Below are 21,935 nucleotides of genomic sequence, written 5' to 3'. Positions count from 1 at the left end.
GCACCATGATCTTGATGCAGCTTTGTGAGTTTGCATGACGTGGTGGTGAAATGACTGAAGTTATTTGAATTTATTTCAAGATATTCAAGGACTCAGAGCATCTCCAGATTCAGCAGTTGACTAACACACCTTGTGCACATGGGCGTTTATGCAGTTCGCACCTAACGGGAGAAAACTTCAACACACACTCCACGCCTACAAAATCCCTCCAGAGGCGAGGCGCAGGAGGAGGAGGAGGAGGAAGAGGAGGAGGAGGGGGGTTCAATCCAGTCTGGTCTCTGAACACACGTACAAACACTCCTCCGAGGCGCAGGACGCACGGAGGATCGCGCTGCCTCACTCTCACGTTGAATTATCTCAGTGATACAAAGTTTAATCCCCGTAGAAAAAAAAACAAAAACTTTGGACTTTCCTTGGTGGGATTCTTTGTTTTGAAGCTCAGGTACCGCGGGATTTTTTTTCTCTCTCTCTCTCTCTCTAACCAACCGGAGGTGTGTTTCCTATGATGCGCAGACATCACAGGAGTGTGTGCTCCACGCTTTGGATCCATAATGTGAGGATTTGTGTCGGAATAAACAAGGACGCTGCGTAAAGGAAAACCTCAGCTCCCCAGTGTGACCAGTGAAGCTCGTTTCAATCCCCCATCTCCCCCCCCAAAAAAAATGGGGCCGTCATCTGCACTGCTGCTCATTGCTGTTCTGGGTAAGAAACTTTTCCATGTTTTGTGGGATTTATTATTCTGCATGTGATGTTCAGTGCGGTGCAACAAGTGTGGAGGATTGTGGGAGTTCATGGCTCCAAAAGACGCATGTTTTACTCCACGTGTGCATGGAAAACAAAATGCTCATACAGCCTAAGAAAGAACTTTTGTTTCACAAAGTTTTACCCCCAAAGATCTTTCAAATTATATATAAAAAACTTTAGAAACTCAAGTGGATTTTTAAATGTTTTCCACTTCCTCTGTGCAGCATATATTTGTCAGGTAAGAACCTGTTCACCTCAGCACACCTGTTTACCATCATGGCTGTGTGTTTGCCTCTGTGTGGACTCTTGGATCATAATCATATTTTCTTATGCCACTGTGATGTAAATGTTTGAAGGCTATAGATAGCAGGCAATAAAAAAGCTTCCCTGGGGCAACTGGGCAGATGAAAGCACTGGGAGAGTTAAGAGCCACTTAAAACACCCATTCTTGATGAAAACCCTGTCTGAGCAGCAGAGGATTATGGGACTGCAGTTGACCCAATCCATCTGCTGCCAGTGACAGTGGAAGGCAACATTTGGCTGCAACTTCAAATGACGGGGTTGAGATAAAACGATAGGCTACAGTATTTGGACTTTCCACTTATCCTTAAGTGTGTTTAAGTGAATGTAACGTTCAATTAAGTGGTGTGTGTATTGCAGCCTTTCATAGTGGCAATGGAAACGCACTGTCAGCTGAGATTAGTGTGTGCTGTAAATTTACTGGGGGGGGTTCACCGAGCTTTCGGAGAGTGAAACAGCAAAGTTTGAAAAAGAAAACACCCAGGAGGAAATTGACTCACGTGGAGAAGAGGCTTCTTGTTCTTCACCTTCTCACTGCTGTGAATCCTCTGCTGACTCTCAACAGGCCCTTCAAGTTTTAATACAGCTGTATATATTCAGAGATTTAAAAATGTAAGCAAATGATCAAACTGTTTGCTCAAGTAATAGATTATCCTGGAACTTTTCTATGTTCATCTTGGTGATGGATTTTTTTTCTTTTTCCTTTGGTGGCAGAGTTGGAATTGAAGACATGTTAGAGTTTCTGTCAAAGTTTGGTCATTTCCAGCACAGAAAATAGACAAACCACCAGACTATGGCAACAGAGAGGGGAAAAACAGTTCATAGAAAATATTTTAACCATTTTAATCACAATTACAAGCAAGAACTCGACCGATATCTCTGAGGCTGATACTGATGGTGATATTTGAGAGCTAAAAACTCAAACAGCTTACATAAACAGACATTTTTGGCATTGTACATGCAAATTTGGATATGGGGGAGCCTTGACATGTAGTGAGGCAGGATATTCAACAGTTAAATAACAAAACTTTACTATCAAAGGTGACAGTAACAAGGAAAATCTTAAGCAGACTCCTACTGGTAACACAGATACAGGAAAATGTTTAATTTGAGAAAAATATGTGTCACAAATACATACAAATGCACCACATACATTTATATACTCATTTGCAACCAACCTTATGGTGATTGTGCAAGTGAATTTAAAGACATTGGCTCATAGAGGCATCTCAACCAAAAGAGATATAAAGAAACATGCTGCAATGTTAATATAAGATAATACTGGCCGATGATATCAGCCGCCGATGTGATTTTTCGGGGCTCTATTACAAACAATGCTACAAGTTTTGGTCATTTTCCGTGTTGAATACCAGACACCAGCATTATATCAGCTGTTCGAGTTGACTGGAAATCAAACACTTGGTGTGACTTTTCAAAGTAACATGAGACAACTAACAGAGCTTCAACCAGGCCAAATAATCAGTGCTGTGATTGCGTCATCAGGCGACAGTCAGAAAACTGGCAAAATAATTTCATATCAGGGGGAACAGTCTATAAAAAAAAAAAAAAAAATCAAACTGATGTCAGTGTAAGTTGGATGAATGCAGTCAAACTGTAGCCGCAAGTTCAGACATACCAACAGAGGGAAGGAGATGGAGCTAACTGCTGTGCAGCATGTCCCTGTGTTTCAGTTGTGTTTCACTGGTGATTCATTCAGAGCTGAAGGAAGAACTCTAATAAAAACTGAAAATATGTATTCTTTATTCTTACAGTGCTGATAAGGACTCTTAAACAAAAATCACACCTCAAGGTCAATTTAGTAACTGGTCTCTATCAGTAGACTGAGTTTGTCAGTTGTCGTGGAAATGCAGATGTTGGTGTTTCCTCTTATTTCCTGACCGACTTTACTATTTTTGTCCACGTTGGCTTCAAAGTTGAATTTCAAACATCATTGATCTTAGTGACAAAAAGCCCCAGAAAAGCTCGAAAGCTCCAGAACCTCCACTAAATGGAGTTTAAGGTGATACTAAATGGGCCCTGCTTGTGTGAAACCGTTGCTCCATGAACATGTAGTACATGTAAGTGTGTTATGACTCTGAAGATGATGTCTGAAACACACTGTGACATGAAGCTCAAACTAGAGTTATTTCCAGGCTTCCTGGGAAGCTGAGCCGCGCTACAAGGGCAGTGTCGGCTGGTCGGTCCGCCACTTTGGTCCAGACTCAAATATTACAGATGGACTGCCGTGAAACTTTACCTCTGTGAAGGAGACATTTTTTTGGCCTTTAGTGGAACATCTCAACAACTATTGGATGTAGATATCCACAGTGCCCTAGAGGATGAAGTTTAATTAAGTTTTGAAGACTAGCGTTGCTATTGTTATGTTAGCGCACTGATGTTAGCATTCAGCCTCAGAACTATAGCATGGCTGCAAACTCCCCAAAAAACAAAGGCAGTATTTTATGACCTTACATGATGAATGTAAAATCCTAATCTGGGCAAAGTGACTCAGCTGCAGCTGTCAGATACATGTGGACTGGAGTAGAAAAAGTACAATATTTCCCTCTGAAATCCAGTGAAGCAGAGATAGAAAGAATAAAAATACTCAAGCACCAGCTCCAACTTTAAAACTGTACTGTACTTAGTTATTTCCCACCTCTGGATTTAGTTACTTTAATGTATTGCGTTATTTTCTCTACCCCCTTCAAGTCCTGCGTGGTCACTGCCAAACTCTGAGATAACACAAAGAACAGTCCTTTGTCTGGTCTCTGCTCTGGCGCTTCTGGATTTTTTTTTTTTTTTTTCTCTTCCCATAAACGATGTGGAGTCTCTCTGCTTGTCAGGGGTCCCAGCGCTGTTACCTCACCAGTGGGATCAGGCCAACTGGAAATGTTCTCTGTGGTTTAGGGCTCTGGGAGTTTTGTGGGCGCTTTGATTCAGATAGAGAGCAGCAGTTTGGAAAAGCAGCGGCAGCGAGGGACCAGAAGGTTTGAGTCGAGCCAGTCTGATGATTGCCCTAATGAGGGAGGAGTTTTGTTTGTTTGTGTGTGTGTGTGTGTGTGTGTGTGTGTGTGTGTGTGTGTGTGTGTGTGTGAGAAGTGTGTGTGAGAAGAAAGCTAATGGAAGAAACTCCCCCTACTCACACATTCAACACTCGTTAAAGTGTCTACACAAAGAGATGTATGACGCTTCCTCTTAAAAAGTAATTTTACAAACAGGCTACACACAACCTCCTTTTAATCATTTTCCCATTTATTTCCCTGTAAGCCTGTTTTCCATTTTGAGCTGGTTCACTTTTGGCTTTGATCTGATATAGCTCTTTGTAAAAAGATTTGTAACTGTGTTTAAAACTGTTCTAAATAAAGCTCATGTTTCATTATGATCCTGATATTTTCACCAAGCCACAAGTGATTCTTAAACAAGTGTTGGTCTGACGCTGCTGACTCTGGATCAGCTCTGTCGCTGACGCACACAGTTTAATATCAAATCAAACAGGCATCAGACACAGCGTTTACTCATATGTGCCATTAAAAACAGATCAATCCGATGCTTGCTAACCTTTCTACTTTTTCAACATCTATTTAAGTGAGAGGAAAGAGTCTGCAGCGTGAATGGCGGGAAGGAAACTATTGAAATATTGGAAATACAAGAGGAGAAGGTTTTGGATTTTAGGGTTTTTGGACCTTTTCAGGCTGCTTCATTCAGCTTTTTCAAAATGCTTTATATGCATCCAAAATACTCAACAGTATCTCTGTTGACTACATTACTCTACGGCTTTTTCTGAAGCTTTCAGTCACATCTCACCTTCAGAGACGTCCCCCATAGATACAGCATGTCCGCCTCTCGTCACGTGACTGAAGCGCCACACTTGGATCATGTGATGGTATCTCCATCTGCTGAGGAAGACTGTGAGATGCACTTGATAGGTGTTGGTCAAACTTCAGGTCAGATGTCACTGGTTGTCGTAGCTGTTGTCGGTTAATAGACAGCTGTTGAAACTGGATGAGCTGTTTTCATTTATAAATGAAACCAGTTATTGTTTTGATCGATCAATTATTATTAAAATTGATCCAAATCCCAAGGCAACATCTTCAAATGTTTTATTGAGAGTCCAAAGGATCCAAAGAAATTTAGAAAAGCAGCAAATATTCATATTTGAGAAGCAGGAAGCTGTGAGAGTTGAGAGTTTTTGCTTAAAGAAGTGACTCAATTGATGGCTCTATTATCAAAGATGCTGCCATGAAATCCTCAGTCAATTGACTGAGTAATTAAATAATCATTTCAGCTCTAGGAAATTGTAATATGAACAAATATAAATTTGTTATAATATAAATAAATTTCTGGTTGATTACCTTTCTTTGAATCCATTGAATGAGGGAATCTGTTCCATGCATACAGTCACCTATTTTTGTTCTTGGTATGTAGTTCTAGTGTTTGTGTGTTTGTGTGTGTGTGTGCGTGTGTGTTTGTCCTGCCCTGAGATTCACCTGCCATTAAAGCTGCGGTGGCATTTGACCAGCGGAAACGTCAGCGAGGTTAAAAGCGTGTTTGTATTGTACATCTCACCAGGTTTCCTTTTTAAATTCACACACACGCTGATAGTTTCTGCTCTCCTCATTGTGAAAACAAGCTGTTGGCAGCCGCTCAGGCTCTTTCCCCCTGGTCCAAGCCGACTGCAGGTGCAAAAAAAAAAAAAAAACGCCACACACACACACACACACACACACACACACACACACACACACACACACACACACACACACATAACATTCAGCAAACTATGAAGCCTTTTCTTTGATTTTTAACACAGCTCCAGCCAGCAGAGCAGCGTTACTAATGCCACCAGCTGAGTCAGGGGATCAACTGTCCAGTGTTTCCACTGAGCAGCGCTGTGATGTGGTGATTTACACACAAGCCTCGGCTAACACACGTAGGAGCTGCCTCACTGGGTGTAAAACAGCTGGATATATCTTTGTTCTTCATGGAGCTTTTGGCTTCTTTTAATCAGATGTTTGTGTTCCTCTCTTGGACGTTATTAGTCTCAAATTAAAAGCACACGGGCGACCGCAGCAGCATTCCTTTGGTGTTAAATGATATTGCCAGGCAAGTCGGGTCTGATAGGAGGAATTTAATGCAAAGTCTTCATATTTCAAGGTAGATTTTGATGATATTAGAGTATTACATGGAATAAATCCTCCCTGGAATGTGAGCTTCAAGGCTTTTCTTTGGCTCCAGGCTTTGAAAATGCTTTCATTTCCGATATTTTATCCCCCTAAGCTCGGCTCATTGTTGAAGGTATTGTTATTTCATGTGGCGCATCGAGGGTATGCGCAGATAGGAATGGGAGCTGAGAGTTTCAATGCCGCTCATGTACTTTTAACTTTGTTTACAGCTTGATATCAGAGTTTGTTTTAGTGTTTTTTCAAGTCTGATGCGAGAGCAGAAACTCGCCCGTTAGTTCTTCAACTTTGGCATCTTCGTCACATGATCAGAGAATATTAACCCATGACCCAATCATACCAGGTGCTGGAGGTCACTGATAGAGCCCTGTAATCCCCGGGTGACGATTTAAAATGATTGAATTAAACCCTCTAAACATGTGGCATATTGAAAACATGAGAGCTAACTTCAAACTAAAAAGGCCTCTGCTTTTTCTACTTGATCTGAATGTAATTAACTTTCTTATTAGCTGCCTTGAAAATAATTGCGCTCCATTTATTAGGATGTTAAGATCTAAGAGAAAAAGTTCTGCCAAACTAAACCGATTCATTAGTTGTTTATTCAACATTACAACCTTAATTTCAGCCTGGCGAACAGCTTAGGTTGAAACAGTCCTGAATGGCAGCTCGCCATGTTTGTGGTTTCGCCGTCTCTGCTTTCTCATCATGAAAGTCTCTCACCTTCTTTGAAATGAAATGTCCCCATGTTACACAAAAGTCTCATGGATGGAATCTCCTTATGTTTTTATGCTGTTGTTGTTTTTTTTTTGTTTTTGTTTTTTTTTCAGACAATCATCCCTTTATTCATTTACTTGCTTTTTAATCTTCATTGTGGTTGTTGTTCCCACAGGCTGGGCTGAAGGTTCCCATCTCCACTACTCAGACGGCCGCTCCAGCCGCCTCTCCCTGGAGAAAACCTTCGGCCGCTCGGTCAAAGACTCCCAGTGCCAACACATGCTGAAGCACCTCCACAATGGAGCCAGGATCACTGTGCAGATGCCTCCCAATGTGGAGGGTCACTGGGTGTCCACCAGGTAAACAACTATGGACTGATGGATGCTGCCTTGTGTTTTCTGTGCATCCTTTTCATAGGGAAGCAGGAAGTTTTGCCATTATACATAATCTAATGCAACTGTGCCTATATGTTTAAACAATATCTAAAAGACCACACTGGTGTTTGTACATGTTATGGCTCATCATACCAAACAAGAGCTTATAGAGTGATTTCTTACTTTTCAAGTACAATTTGGTGGTCAGAGGTCAAAGGTCAAGGTCAGTGTAACGGCACAAAACGGCACACTTTTTAGCCACAACTCAGGACTTCAATTACACAGAATTTCACGCAAATGGTTAATATTTTATGTGACTCTTGATGAACAGGGATGTAACCTGAAACTAGTCTGAGTGGCGGAGGGATACAACCGCGAGACGGTAATTCTAGTTTGCATTTGGTTTGTCTTCTTTCCCTAAAAGCCACTGCTTTTAAATGCAACGCTTTGCATCAGCTAACTATTAAATTTTGAATTTCTGAGGTTCTTTGAATACACCACAGAGCAGCACTCTTCAAAGTTGTCCCTGCTGGCAACTGAAAAGACGAATGCAACTTAGACCCCAGTTGGACTACAAGTTTTCTGTAATAGATTACACTGATCTCCAAGAAGGTTTTGACTCTGCAAATCGATTTTCCTACAGCAGTGGCTGCCTGGTGGCTACAAACAAAATCATTCATTCATAAATCTAATGATTTGCTCCGGCCAATGACACTGTAAAGTGTGTGCAATATGTAGTCAACAGGCTAAAAACATGCAAACTGCCGGAATATCCCATTAGCTCATTGAGATAAAAGACTCTGTAAACACATGCATGTTGTAAGATAAACAATAGTTAATGTGCGAACTAAACTGTTTCTGTTTTTGGTTGCAGCTGTGAGGTGAGACCAGGACCGGAGTTCTTGACGCGTTCCTACAGTTTCTACCCCAACAACACCTTCCAGGCTCACCAGTTCTACTACGAGGACAACCACTGCACCAAACCCACCTACACTCTGGTGATCCGGGGTCGTCTGCGCTTACGTCAGGCCTCCTGGATCATCCGTGGCGGCACTGAGGCAGAGTACCACCTCCACCGCGTCCAGATGGTGTGTCACACAGCCTCCGTGGCCAAAGAGTTCAGCCAGAGGCTCAACCAGAGCTGCCGAGGGGCAGTGAAGGGCCCCTGGGAGCCCAGTGTGATCTATGAGCTGTGGAGCGAGGAGGGCGGCTATGACTGCTCCAGGGAGCTTAACTTTGCCATGCATGAGCTGCAGCTGCTGAGGGTGGAGAAGCAGTACCTGCATCACAACCTGGACCACCTGGTGGAGGAGCTGTTCCTAGGAGATATCCACACCGAGCCGTCACAGAGGCTGTACTACAAGCCGTCCAGCTACCAGACCGCCCTGCAAAACGCCAAGGTCAGTCCCTTATGTCACCTCTGTTTTAGAGTTTATGGCAGTTTGGGGGGAAGTGTGCCTCTGGGCCCTCCAGAACAAAAATTACATCACACTATTGGTTTCCCTCCTGCAAGAGGCTGCGAGATGAAGAGGTATAAAGGTCGTGAGATGATTACTGGGGTAGGAAACAAGGAAAAATGAAATTCTGCAACAGAATATTATGCTTTTTTTTTTTTAAAACCTTTCTCTAATCTTAACTTTTTTGTCAAATGCTGGATAGTTCCACCTGTTCAAGCCTCTGAAAAGTATCCAAATAAAACATCTGAGAGGGAATGTTTGGTTGAACTACTCACAGATCCTGCGTAGACATTTCTTTGTATTAAGAGATCACAAGCTAAAATGGTTAGGAAACAGTGCTGTAGGTATTGACTTAAGCTTGAAGGTTATATATATATATATATATATAATATATATATATATATATATATATATATATATATATATATATATATATATATATATATATATATATATATATATATATATATATATATATATATATATATATATATATATATATATATATATATATATATATTTAGATCTTACACATGAATTTCCTTATTCATAAAACGTTTGCAAAGCTTATTATCTCAATCTGTTTTTACTTGGAGTCTTTTTCTTCACCATCTTTGAGTTTTATTTGCTCCATTTGGGGCGTTATAATGCCACCAACTATCAGCAAAATACCATGAAATCTTTGACATCCCTTTAGGCTCATGCATGTTGCAATCAATCAGAGACCCACTCCTAAAAACTTTGCTCCACAGCGCTCCAAGTGGTCAAAAACTCAACTCCTTTAAGTTTTAGTGACTGTGCAGTGTTTGTGACCGTTTGTGAGGGTGAGGACGACACTTTACCTCCTAGGACCTGGCGTCCACATATGTGGACCTCACATTTTGGGTTCTCTAGACCACAATACTAACTTTTTCTCAACAAGGGCCTGGTGACCACATATGAGGATATTATACTGCCACTCAGTAATCGAAATTTAAAACTAATGTCCTCATATGTGGACATCATTTTTCTCAGGTCCCAATCAGCCTATATAGCAAAGAGAAATTAAAAATGCACGCCATGCAAGAGTTCGGGTCTTAGGAGGTTAAAGTAAATGTTTCTTTTTTTTTGCCAATTAAAACCGCTGCTAATGACAATCAAGCCAACCATTAACCAATCAGAGTAAATGCTTGAGCTGGAGGTCAAGTTTGTTCTGGCCCTGAGGAGGGTTGCAAACAGTTTGGTTGCAGATAAACTTACCAGTACTATTCACTAGTGCAGTGAGCAGGATGACGATCCATCGTACCCCGCAAACTGTCCTTTGTGTTTGTTGGAACACATGACCAGGCCTGAGTGTGTGGCTCAGTGAATAACCTGCTCAACTCCTCTCCCACTGTGCCGAACCTCCACACCAAAAAGACCACACACACCAAAAAGAGCTCAAACTGACCCTAAAAACATTTTATTTTTATTTGATTTGATTTGAGCATAGCACCTTAAGCATAGTCTCCTTGAGGCAGTGAGGAGACCTAGATAAAACAGCATGTGAAAGTTGGTCTTTACCGTTTAGTTTCAGAGTGGTGGACTGATCAGAAGAAGCAATTCACTTTTAACGAGTTTAGAGTGAGAGCTTGTGATCTGTAATCTCCACCCACCTGTTGCCCCAAATAGATTAAGACACATAAAACTTTAAATACTCTTTGATCAACATCTGAGTAAGGATCAGTGTGTCAAGAATTATGCTCTTAAACCCTTATACACTAAACATTTTCAGTGGTAGAAACCAGAAACTATGTACACGCTCATTTCATCTCCCATATCTAGTCTTAAGAAAGAGCCCTTTCTTCCCTCCACTGCGCTTATGGGATGTAATTTCTCTATTTACACTGCTGAACAGCAGTTTCCCCACTGGCTGAAACCCTAGAGTGATGTTTTCACTGTCACCCTCCACAGAGATTACAATGAAATCCTGTTCGGGTCTGCTGTCTAAATAAACATCCATTTGTACGGGGATGATGGGGCTTGGTGTTGCTGATCAGAATGTAAACAGAGTGTGGAGTGAGGAGCTGTGATCAGACAAGCTCCCCCGTGGTGCTGTAATGACCAGAGCTTCTCTCTTTAAGCCCCTCTGGCCCACAGAGGCGCAATGTGAACCCCGGCCTATCTCTGGGAGCGATCAACATGTGGTATTCCTAGAATTTGGAATCATGCGGCCATATGAATTATTCCAGTGAGCGCATACCAGGTCTGATTTCATGCATGCCTGAGGCTCAAAGCAAAGTGTTGCATGTGCTCTTTTCCTCGTCCGTCTTTTCTGAATAAAAAGGAAGAAGAGGTGTTGGTAGAGCTAAAGTCTAACATAATTACAGCGTTGCCTGGGGTCAATTCGCCTAAATTACACATAATCTCTTCTCTGGTCTCTTGTTCTAGCCATGCGCTGTGGTGGAAAGTAACTACAAGTACATTTACTGAAGTAAAGGCTTGACGTACTTGTACAGTATTTCCATTTTATGTTTCTTCACAATTTTACTCTGCTGTATTTCAGAGAGAAATATTGTACTTTTTACGTGACTGCTTTATTTAATAGCACTAGATGCTCATTACATTTCGGATCACAGGTTTAAAAATGGGTTCGTATTTGTTATAAACTACTATAACATTAATTCAGCATTGCAAAATCTGACCAACTTAAACATGAAAATGCTACTTGGCACATAAAAGCATCATTAATGATCCAATGTTATAATTTTTTATAATATAACACTTACAGAGGCCATTTTTCTCTATGATGAGTACATTTATTTTTGATCCTCTTAGTAAATTTTTCTTCCAACTCTTCTGTACTTTTACTGAAGTGAAATTATGAGTAAAGGAAACTTTTTACTTATTTACTACTTAAGATTTTGAGATACATGGGTATGATTTCTGCTGTCACCCTCACTTCAGTGGAGGTGAATGAAATTCCACTTGTGGTGTCACAGCATTTAAAAGCTACTTTTTATTAACAATAGCAACATCTCTTTCCCGGAATATTATTGTCGATAATCAAAAGAACATGCTGTTAACACTTTTCATTTGGACAATTACTTTGGCAGAAAGTAGTCGTAATAGATCCAGTATAAATCAGTGTGGGTTTTTTTTTTGATTATCCACAGTAACTTGGACATTGTTTCTGGAAAGAGATACAGCTTTTTTTTAATTTTTTTTTTTTAAAGCTGCAGTAATCAATATTTTTATATAAACAAAGGTTCAAATAACTGCCTGATTGACGACTTGCAGCTTTTAATGTTTTGGTTCAGTCTCATCAACCTCGCTATAAGCAGGAGGCAGCTGTTTTGCCACGTAAACGCTCTCATATTCTGACTCTATGCTACTTACCCAGTCAAAAGTGTGGAGCATCATGTAGCAGCTGAAGAGCCAGATGTTTCCCTCAGGTGTCTGCAGAGACCAAAAACCTAGCGAAAAGAGTGAACATTGTTTTTACATTCATCAGATGGCCTGAAACACAATGAATGTATGAATGGTAATTTTGCTTTGTGCCTCTTGGACATGTAAATAAGCTAACGTGATTGCCATATCAACTTTATTAGGTGTTAAATCAATGTTGCTTACAGTTCATTGCCCTGCCCCAAAGTGGTGAAAATAATGATAATAATAATAATAATAATAATAATAATAATAATCGAGTTTCGAATGTAATTTAATTAGTGCCGTGAGCAGCTAAAATGAAATTATATTGGCCTTTATATTGGCCTCCATTGTATTCTGACACAGATAACTCAAAAGCTCAGCACATGGACCCAGAACTGTTTCTATGGTTAGATCACAGTAGAGATAGGTGAGGAAATGTGCTATACTGTGGTTAAATTGACCCGTTAAGCTTGGTAAAATGCTTCTATAAAGATCCAAACTTGAATTATAGACATTTTGTAACATCCTAAATGTTGAGTAGTTTTATAGCTTTGGTCAGTTTGGGCTCAGTCGGTCATCAACTCAACACATACTGTAAATTAGGTTTTAAAAATCTATATTTTTCTGGTGAACATCTGTAGAAAATACCTCACTCCCTTCTACACAGAGTACTATCAACTTTAACCGTTGCTTGAGGTTGTAATGGTTTCTTTTCAGGGATTTTTTTATTGCCATGGTGACTATCCCAATCCATTAATCTTAAAATGTGTACCCGGAGCTGGTCCCAGTCCAGAACTTTTGCTGGTGCCAGCAATTTGTGGTTATTGGGCGGACCTCAGCGGTGATGCAAGAGCAAGGCAGCAGACTTTGTTTTTAAGTTTTTCTGGGTTTTTTTGTCGCCTGGTTCGCTGCTGCATCACTGAGGCAGAGTAATCATCTCTTGATAATGACCCTTGTTAGGAAAGGATTTGTGTTTTTATATTGTTGTTTCAACGCTTATCATGTTCTTATACGTATCCCTTGTGTAGAAAATCATTTGTGATGATGCATTATGCTTCCCTGAGTCCTGTTATGTTATGTTATGTTGTCTTTTGCTACTCCTTTCTGATCCTATAAACCATTGAAATACATGTAAAACTTAAGCAATGAAGCCAGTCAGTCTGTGATAAGACTCTTATTATGAATTCCTGGGGAAGGTCATCTTACAGGAAATATGCTTGTCCAACTCTAAGGATACCCACCTAGAAAAACATGGGTTTAGTGTTTATGCTATCACCAGCAGTCTTCTAAAGAAGAATTTTAGAACCTGACGTGGTTTGTACTCCTCGTAAAATGTTGGCTTTGGGACTATAGGCCGTAATCCCCGAAATGTCCGAATAAAAGATGGCTGCCGGGGCGTCGTGTAGCGTGGTGGTCTGGGCGGGCGCCCCATGTGTGGGGGCTGCAGTCCTCGCTGCAGTTGGCCCCGGTTCGGGTCCCGCATCGGACGGCCTTTCGCTGCATGTCATTCCCCCTCTCTGCCTCCCTGTTTCCTGTCTCTCTCCACTATACTGTCGGGTAAAGGCATAAAAAGCCCCAAAAAAAAAAAAAAAAAAAAAAAAAAAGATGGCTGCCAAACAAAGTGAAATTAACTTCTAATTCTCCTTGATGTACTGTGGCTTGGATTGTGCCTCATTTGTGTTGCTTCACACAGAAGCCTCTGCCCAATGCAGTAAAAAATGAAATGAATGTAATTTATATGAAGCAAAGGGAGAAATATCCTCTCTCATATCCTCATTTTTTTCTTCACTTCCAGTAAGTGTATAAAAGGCTTTGCTTCCAGCAAAAAAACTGTGTCCAACAATTCATAGCAATGCAAGCTCGTACAAGTCAGACACTGTAGGTGCTCTACTAGTGATTTCCTGTTCAGTTACCCTCTGGTTTCATTGTTTATGCATTTACAATACTGCACTGTAAATATCCAGTTCATGTTTAAATCCACTCAAATGTAGGGAAAGTTTTTTATAGCAGCTCTGCTGTGGTTCAGTCGTGAAGGAGATTATCCATTGGTCAAAACGATAACACAATCGATTCAGTCGGTTCACAGAGTAATAACTGGCAACTATTTTGATAATCAGTCAGTTATGTGATTGTTCGAGCAGAAACATCCTCCGGTTCCAGCTCAATTCTTTGTCTTATTATATAGTAAACTGAATATTTTTAGGTTTTGAGGACTTGTTTGGGGAATCAAACAGGGGCTTTTTCGCTAATTTCTAAAATTCAATAGACCAAACAATTAATTACTCAATTGAATAATCAGCAGATTAATCAATAATAAAAAATATAATTAGATGTTTTAGGGAAATATGCTTATAGGCTTCCCTGCTAAGAGTTAGATTTGAAGATGAAATCACACTCATGTTTGTTTGTAAAATACGAAGGAAAAAATAAAGTGAAAAAATATCAATTGGCGTTTTTACGGTAGAGTTATGTGACAGGCTTTTCTGTGCCTGGCAGCTTCACAAAGATGATGAAACTACAGGAAATATTACCACATATAACCATAAAACTAGAAAATGTCATTATTTTAATTTATTTTTTGCACAGGTTAAAAACACACTCTACAAGTTAATCAGTGAGCTCTACAGGTGCTGGCAGGCAGAATTTGTTTACAATTTGATTGTCTTTTATGCTAAGCTAACATGCTTCTAATTCTAGTTTCATTTTTAAACAGATAAACATGAGTGGTATCGATCTCCTCATTTAACCTCATCTATCCCAAAATGTTCAACTGTTCTTTCAATATATTCTTAGTTTAATCACTTCTGTTCACACTTAATTACTTAAATTTGCATTTTTTAAGCAGGAGAGAGGGAGGGAGAAAAAGAAATCATCTGTAACGACATGTGTCAGGACGTGTCCCAGTAGTTCACCTGGTAGGGCATGTGCTCTGGGCTTATTCTTTGCCTCGGTGGCACAGGTTTGAGTCCGGCCTGTGGCCTTTTTGCTGCGTGTCATCCTCTTTCTCTCTCTTTGTCCAATTTTCCTGTCTCTCTCTTACTGTGGCTGTAATTTAGACAAAATCCTGAAAAAATATCTGAAAAAAAATTAAGATAGTCTGTCTCTCTTTATCTCTGAGTGTTTATAAGTAAATAAACAGCTCAGTCTTTGTCTTTCATTTATGCGTGTTTTTCAGACGACAGTTATGATATCAGGATTTGATCATAGGTAGTCCAGACATATACTGGGTTTTGACCTGGTCTTATTGATGACATTTTTTATGACGTTTTTATGACATATTATGACATTTTTATGTCTTACTATAGTATGACACTTTTATGAATTACTATACTGTTGTTTTTTATAACGTGCTATAGTATGTCGTTTTTGTCTTACAATTCTATGACATTTCTACATCTTACTATACTATGTCCTTTTTCTGAAATACTATGACATTTTTATGACTTACTATACTATGTCGTTTTTTCTGAAATACTATACTATGACATTTATATTACATACCATACTATGATATTTTTATTACATACTATACTATGACGGTTTTGGACATTTTTATACCTTACTACACTGTGACGTTTTTCGCCATTTTTATGCCTTACTATACTATGACGTTTTTGACGTTGTTATGCCTTACTATATTATGACGTTTTTATGATATTTTATGCCTTACTATACTATGACGATTTTATGATATTTTATGCCTTACTATACTATGACGATTTTGTGACATTTTATGCCTTACTATACTATTACGATTTTGGACATTTTTATGCCTTACTATACTATGACGTTTTTATGACATTTTATGTCTGACTATACTATGACGTTTTTTGACGTTTTTATGCCTTACTATACTATGACGTTTTCATGACATTTTATGCCTCACTATACTATGATGATTTTATGACATTTTATGCCTTACTATACTATGACGTTTTTGACGTTTTTATGCCCTACTATACTTAGACGTTTTTATGCCTTACTATACTATGATGTTTTTTGACGTTTTTATGCCTTACTATACTATGACGTTTTTTGACATTTTATGTCTTACTATACTATGACGATTTTATGATATTTTATGCCTTACTATACTATGACGATTTTATGACATTTTATGCCTTACTATACTATTACGATTTTGGACATTTTTATGCCTTACTATACTATGACGTTTTTATGACGTTTTTATGCCTTACTAGACTATGATGATTTTATGATATTTTATGCCTTACTATACTATGACGATTTTGTGACATTTTATGCCTTACTATACTATTACGATTTTGGACATTTTTATGCCTTACTATACTATGACGTTTTTATGACATTTTAGGTCTGACTATACTATGACGTTTTTTGACGTTTTTATGCCTTACTATACTATGACGTTTTATGACATTTTATGCCTTACTATACTATGATGATTTTATGATATTTTATGCCTTACTATACTATGACGATTTTGTGACATTTTATGCCTTACTATACTATTACGATTTTGGACATTTTTATGCCTTACTATACTATGACGTTTTTATGACATTTTAGGTCTGACTATACTATGACGTTTTTTGACGTTTTTATGCCTTACTATACTATGACGTTTTCATGACATTTTATGCCTCACTATACTATGATGATTTTATGACATTTTATGCCTTACTATACTATGACGTTTTTGACGTTTTTATGCCCTACTATACTTAGACGTTTTTATGCCTTACTATACTATGATGTTTTTTGACGTTTTTATGCCTTACTATACTATGACGTTTTTTGACATTTTATGTCTTACTATACTATGACGATTTTATGATATTTTATGCCTTACTATACTATGACGATTTTAAAACATTTTATGCCTTACTATACTATTACGATTTTGGACATTTTTATGCCTTACTATACTATGACGTTTTTATGACGTTTTTATGCCTTACTATACTATGATGATTTTATGACATTTTATGCCTTACTATACTATTACGATTTTGGACATTTTTATGCCTTACTATACTATGACGTTTTCATGACATTTTATGCCTCACTATACTATGATGATTTTATGACATTTTATGCCTTACTATACTATGACATGTTCATGATATTTTATGCCTTGCTATACTATGACGTTTTTATGCCTTACTATACTATGACGTTTTTCAACATCTTTATGCCATACTAAACTATGACGTTTTTATGACATTTTATGTCTGACTATACTATGACGTTTTTTGACGTTTTTATGCCTTACTATACTATGACATTTTATGCCTTACTATACTATGACGTTTTTGACGTTTTTATGCCTTACTATACTTAGACGTTTTTATGCCTTACTATACTATGACGTTTTTATGCCTTACTATACTATGACGTTTTTTGATGTTTTATGCCTTACTATACTATGACGTTTTCATGACATTTTATGCCTCACTATACTGTGATGATTTTATGACATTTTATGCCTTACTATACTATGACGTTTTCATGACATTTTATGCCTCACTATACTATGATGATTTTGACATTTTATGCCTTACTATACTATGACGTTTTTTGACGTTTTTATGCCTTACTATACTATGACGTTTTTCAACATCTTTATGCCATACTAAACTATGACGTTTTTGACGTTGTTATGCCTTACTATACTATGACGTTTTTTGACGTTTTTATGCCTTACTATACAATGACGTTTTTGACGTTTTTATGCCTCACTATACTATGACGTTTTTTGACATTTTTATGCCTTACTATACTATGACGTTTTTATGCCTTACTATACTATGACGTTTTTTGACGTTTTATGCCTTACTATACTATGACGTTTTCATGACATTTTATGCCTCACTATACTATGATGATTTTATGACATTTTATGCCTTACTATACTATGACGTTTTTGACGTTTTTATGTCTTACTGTACTATGACGTTTTTATGCCTTACTATACTATGAAGTTTTTTGACATTTTATGCCTTACTATACTGTGACATTTTTATGCCTTACTATACTATGACGTTTTTATGACATTTCATGTCTTACTATACTATGACGTTTTTTGACGTTTTTATGCCTTACTATACTATGACGTTTTTTGACGTTCTTATGCTTTACTATACTATGACGTTTTTATGCCTTACTATACTATGACGTTTTTTGACGTTTTTATGCCTTACTATACTATGACGTTTTCATGACATTTTATGCCTCACTATACTATGATGATTTTATGACATTTTATGCCTTACTATACTATGACGTTTTTTGACGTTTTTATGCCTTACTATACTATGACGTTTTTTGACATTTTTATGCCTTACTATACTATGACGCATTTATGCCTTACTATACTATGACGTTTTTTGACGTTTTTATGCCTTACTATCCTATGACGTTTTTATGCCTTACTATACTATGACGTTTTTTGACGTTTTTATGCCTTACTATACTATGACGTTTTTATGCCTTACTATACTATGACGTTTTCATGACATTTTATGCCTCACTATACTATGATAATTTTATGACATTTTATGCCTTACTATACTATGACGTTTTTTGACGTTTTTATGCCTTACTATACTATTACGTTTTTTGACGTTTTTATGCCTTACTATACTATGACGTTTTTATGCCTTACTATACTATGACGTTTTCATGACATTTTATGCCTTACTATACTATTACGTTTTTTGACGTTTTTATGCCTTACTATACTATGACGTTTTTTGACGTTTTTATGCTTTACTATACTATGACGTTTTTATTACATTTTATGCCTCACTATACTAGGATGATTTTATGACATTTTATGCCTTACTATACTATGTCGTTTTTTGACGTTTTTATGCCTTACTATACTATGACGTTTTTTGATGTTTTTATGCCTTACTATACTATGACGTTTTCATGACATTTTATGCCTCACTATACTGTGATGATTTTATGACATTTTATGCCTTACTATACTATGACGTTTTCATGACATTTTATGCCTCACTATACTATGATGATTTTGACATTTTATGCCTTACTATACTATGACGTTTTTTGACGTTTTTATGCCTTACTATACTATGACGTTTTTCAACATCTTTATGCCATACTAAACTATGACGTTTTTGACGTTGTTATGCCTTACTATACTATGACGTTTTTTGATGTTTTTATTCCTTACTATACAATGACGTTTTTTGACGTTTTTATGCCTTACTATACTATGACGTTTTTTGACTTTTTATGCCTTACTATACTATGACGTTTTTATGCCTTACTATACTATGACGTTTTTTGACGTTTTTATGCCTTACTATACTATGACATTTTCATGATATTTTATGCCTTACTATACTATGATGATTTTATGACATTTTATGCCTTAATATACTATGACGTTTTTGACGTTTTTATGTCTTACTGTACTATGACGTTTTTATGCCTTACTATACTATGAAGTTTTTTGACATTTTATGCCTTACTATACTGTGACATTTTTATGCCTTACTATACTATGACGTTTTTATGACATTTCATGTCTTACTATACTATGACGTTTTTTGACGTTTTTATGCCTTACTATACTATGACGTTTTTTGACGTTCTTATGCTTTACTATACTATGACGTTTTTATGCCTTACTATACTATGACGTTTTTTGACGTTTTTATGCCTTACTATACTATGACGTTTTTATGCCTTACTATACTATGACGTTTTCATGACATTTTTATGCCTCACTATACTATGATAATTTTATGACATTTTTATGCCTTACTATACTATTACGTTTTTTGACGTTTTTATGCCTTACTATACTATGACGTTTTTATTCCTTACTATACTATGACGTTTTCATGACATTTTTATGCCTTACTATACTATGACGTATTTATGCCTTACTATACTATTACGTTTTTTGACGTTTTTATGCCTTACTATACTATGATGTTTTTATGCCTTACTATACTATGACGTTTTCATGACATTTTTATGCCTTACTATACTATGACGTTTTTTGACGTTTTTATGCCTTACGATACTATGACGTTTTTTGACGTTTTTATGCCTTACTTTACTATGACGTTTTAATGACATTTTATGCCTCACTATACTATGACCTTTTCATGACATTTTATGCCTCACTATACTATGATGATTTTATGACATTTCATGCCTTACTATACTATGACGTTTTTATGCCTTACTATACTATGACGTTTTCATGACATTTTATGCCTCACTATACTATGATAATTTTATGACATTTTATGCCTTACTATACTATTACGTTTTTTGACGTTTTTATGCCTTACTATACTATGACGTTTTTTGACGTTTTTATGCCTTACTATACTATTACGTTTTTTGACGTTTTTATGCCTTACTATACTATGACGTTTTTATGCCTTACTATACTATGACGTTTTCATGACATTTTTATGCCTTACTATACTATTACGTTTTTTGACGTTTTTATGCCTTACTATACTATGACGTTTTTTGACGTTTTTATGCTTTACTATACTATGACGTTTTTATTACATTTTATGCCTCACTATACTATGATGATTTTATGACATTTTTATGCCTTACTATACTTGACGTTTTTTGACATTTTTATGCCTTACTATACTATGACGTTTTTTGCATTTTTATGCCTTACTATACTATGACGTATTTATGCCTTACTATACTATTACGTTTTTTGACGTTTTTATGCCTTACTATACTATGACGTTTTTTGACGTTTTTATGCCTTACTATACTATGACGATTTTATGCCTTACTATACTATGACGTTTTTTGACGTTTTTATGCCTTACTATACTATGACGTTTTTTGCATTTTTATGCCTTACTATACTATGACGCATTTATGCCTTACTATACTATGACGTTTTTTGACGTTTTTATGCCTTACTATCCTATGACGTTTTTATGCTTTACTATACTATGACGTTTTTTGACGTTTTTATGCCTTACTATACTATGACGTTTTTATGACATTTTATGCCTCACTATACTATGATAATTTTATGACATTTTATGCCTTACTATACTATGACGTATTTATGCCTTACTATACTATGACGTTTTTTGACGTTTTTATGCCTTACTATACTATGATGTTTTTATGACATTTTATGCCTTACTATACTATGACGTTTTTTGACATTTTATGCCTTACTATACTATGATGTTTTTATGACATTTTATGTCTTACTATACTATGACGTTTTTTGACGTTTTTATGCCTTACTATACTATGACGATTTTGGACATTTTATGCCTTACTATACTATGACGTTTTTATGCCTTACTATACTATGACGTTTTTATAATATTTTATGCCTTACTATACTATGACGTTTTTATGATATTTTATGTCTTACTATACTATGAAGTTTTTTGACGTTTTTATGCCTTACTATACTATGACGATTTTGGACATTTTATGCCTTACTATACTATGACGTTTTTATGCCTTACTATACTATGACGTTTTTATAATATTTTATGCCTTACTATACTGTGACGTTTTTCAACATCTTTATGCCATACTAAACTATGACGTTTTTGACGTTGTTATGCCTTACTATACTATGACATTTTTATGATATTTTATGCCTTACTATACTATGACGTTTTTATGCCTTACTATACTTTGACGTTTTTTGACGTTTTTATGCCTTACTATACTATGACGTTTTCATGACATTTTATGCCTCACTATACTATGATGATTTTATGACATTTTATGCCTTACTA

General features: G+C 36.9%; 1 protein-coding gene across 1 annotated transcript in view; it reads left to right on the top strand.

The window, feature by feature from the left end:
• Positions 1–254: 254 nt before the first annotated feature.
• The window catches only part of LOC130178794 (protein APCDD1-like), a 42,402-nt gene continuing 20,721 nt past the window's right edge, over positions 255–21,935 (top strand). Inside the window, exons 1-3 of the mRNA XM_056391282.1 lie at positions 255–702; positions 7,114–7,297; positions 8,187–8,712. Of these exons, the coding sequence (XP_056247257.1) occupies positions 663–702; positions 7,114–7,297; positions 8,187–8,712 (750 nt within the window). The 5' untranslated portion in view covers positions 255–662. The remainder of the gene's footprint in view (positions 703–7,113; positions 7,298–8,186; positions 8,713–21,935) is intronic.

Source organism: Seriola aureovittata, chromosome 12 (assembly GCF_021018895.1).
Source record: "Seriola aureovittata isolate HTS-2021-v1 ecotype China chromosome 12, ASM2101889v1, whole genome shotgun sequence".
Taxonomy (NCBI): Eukaryota; Metazoa; Chordata; class Actinopteri; order Carangiformes; family Carangidae; genus Seriola; species Seriola aureovittata.
Note: the sequence above shows the minus strand (reverse complement) of the source record. Positions and strands in the feature narration are given on the sequence as shown.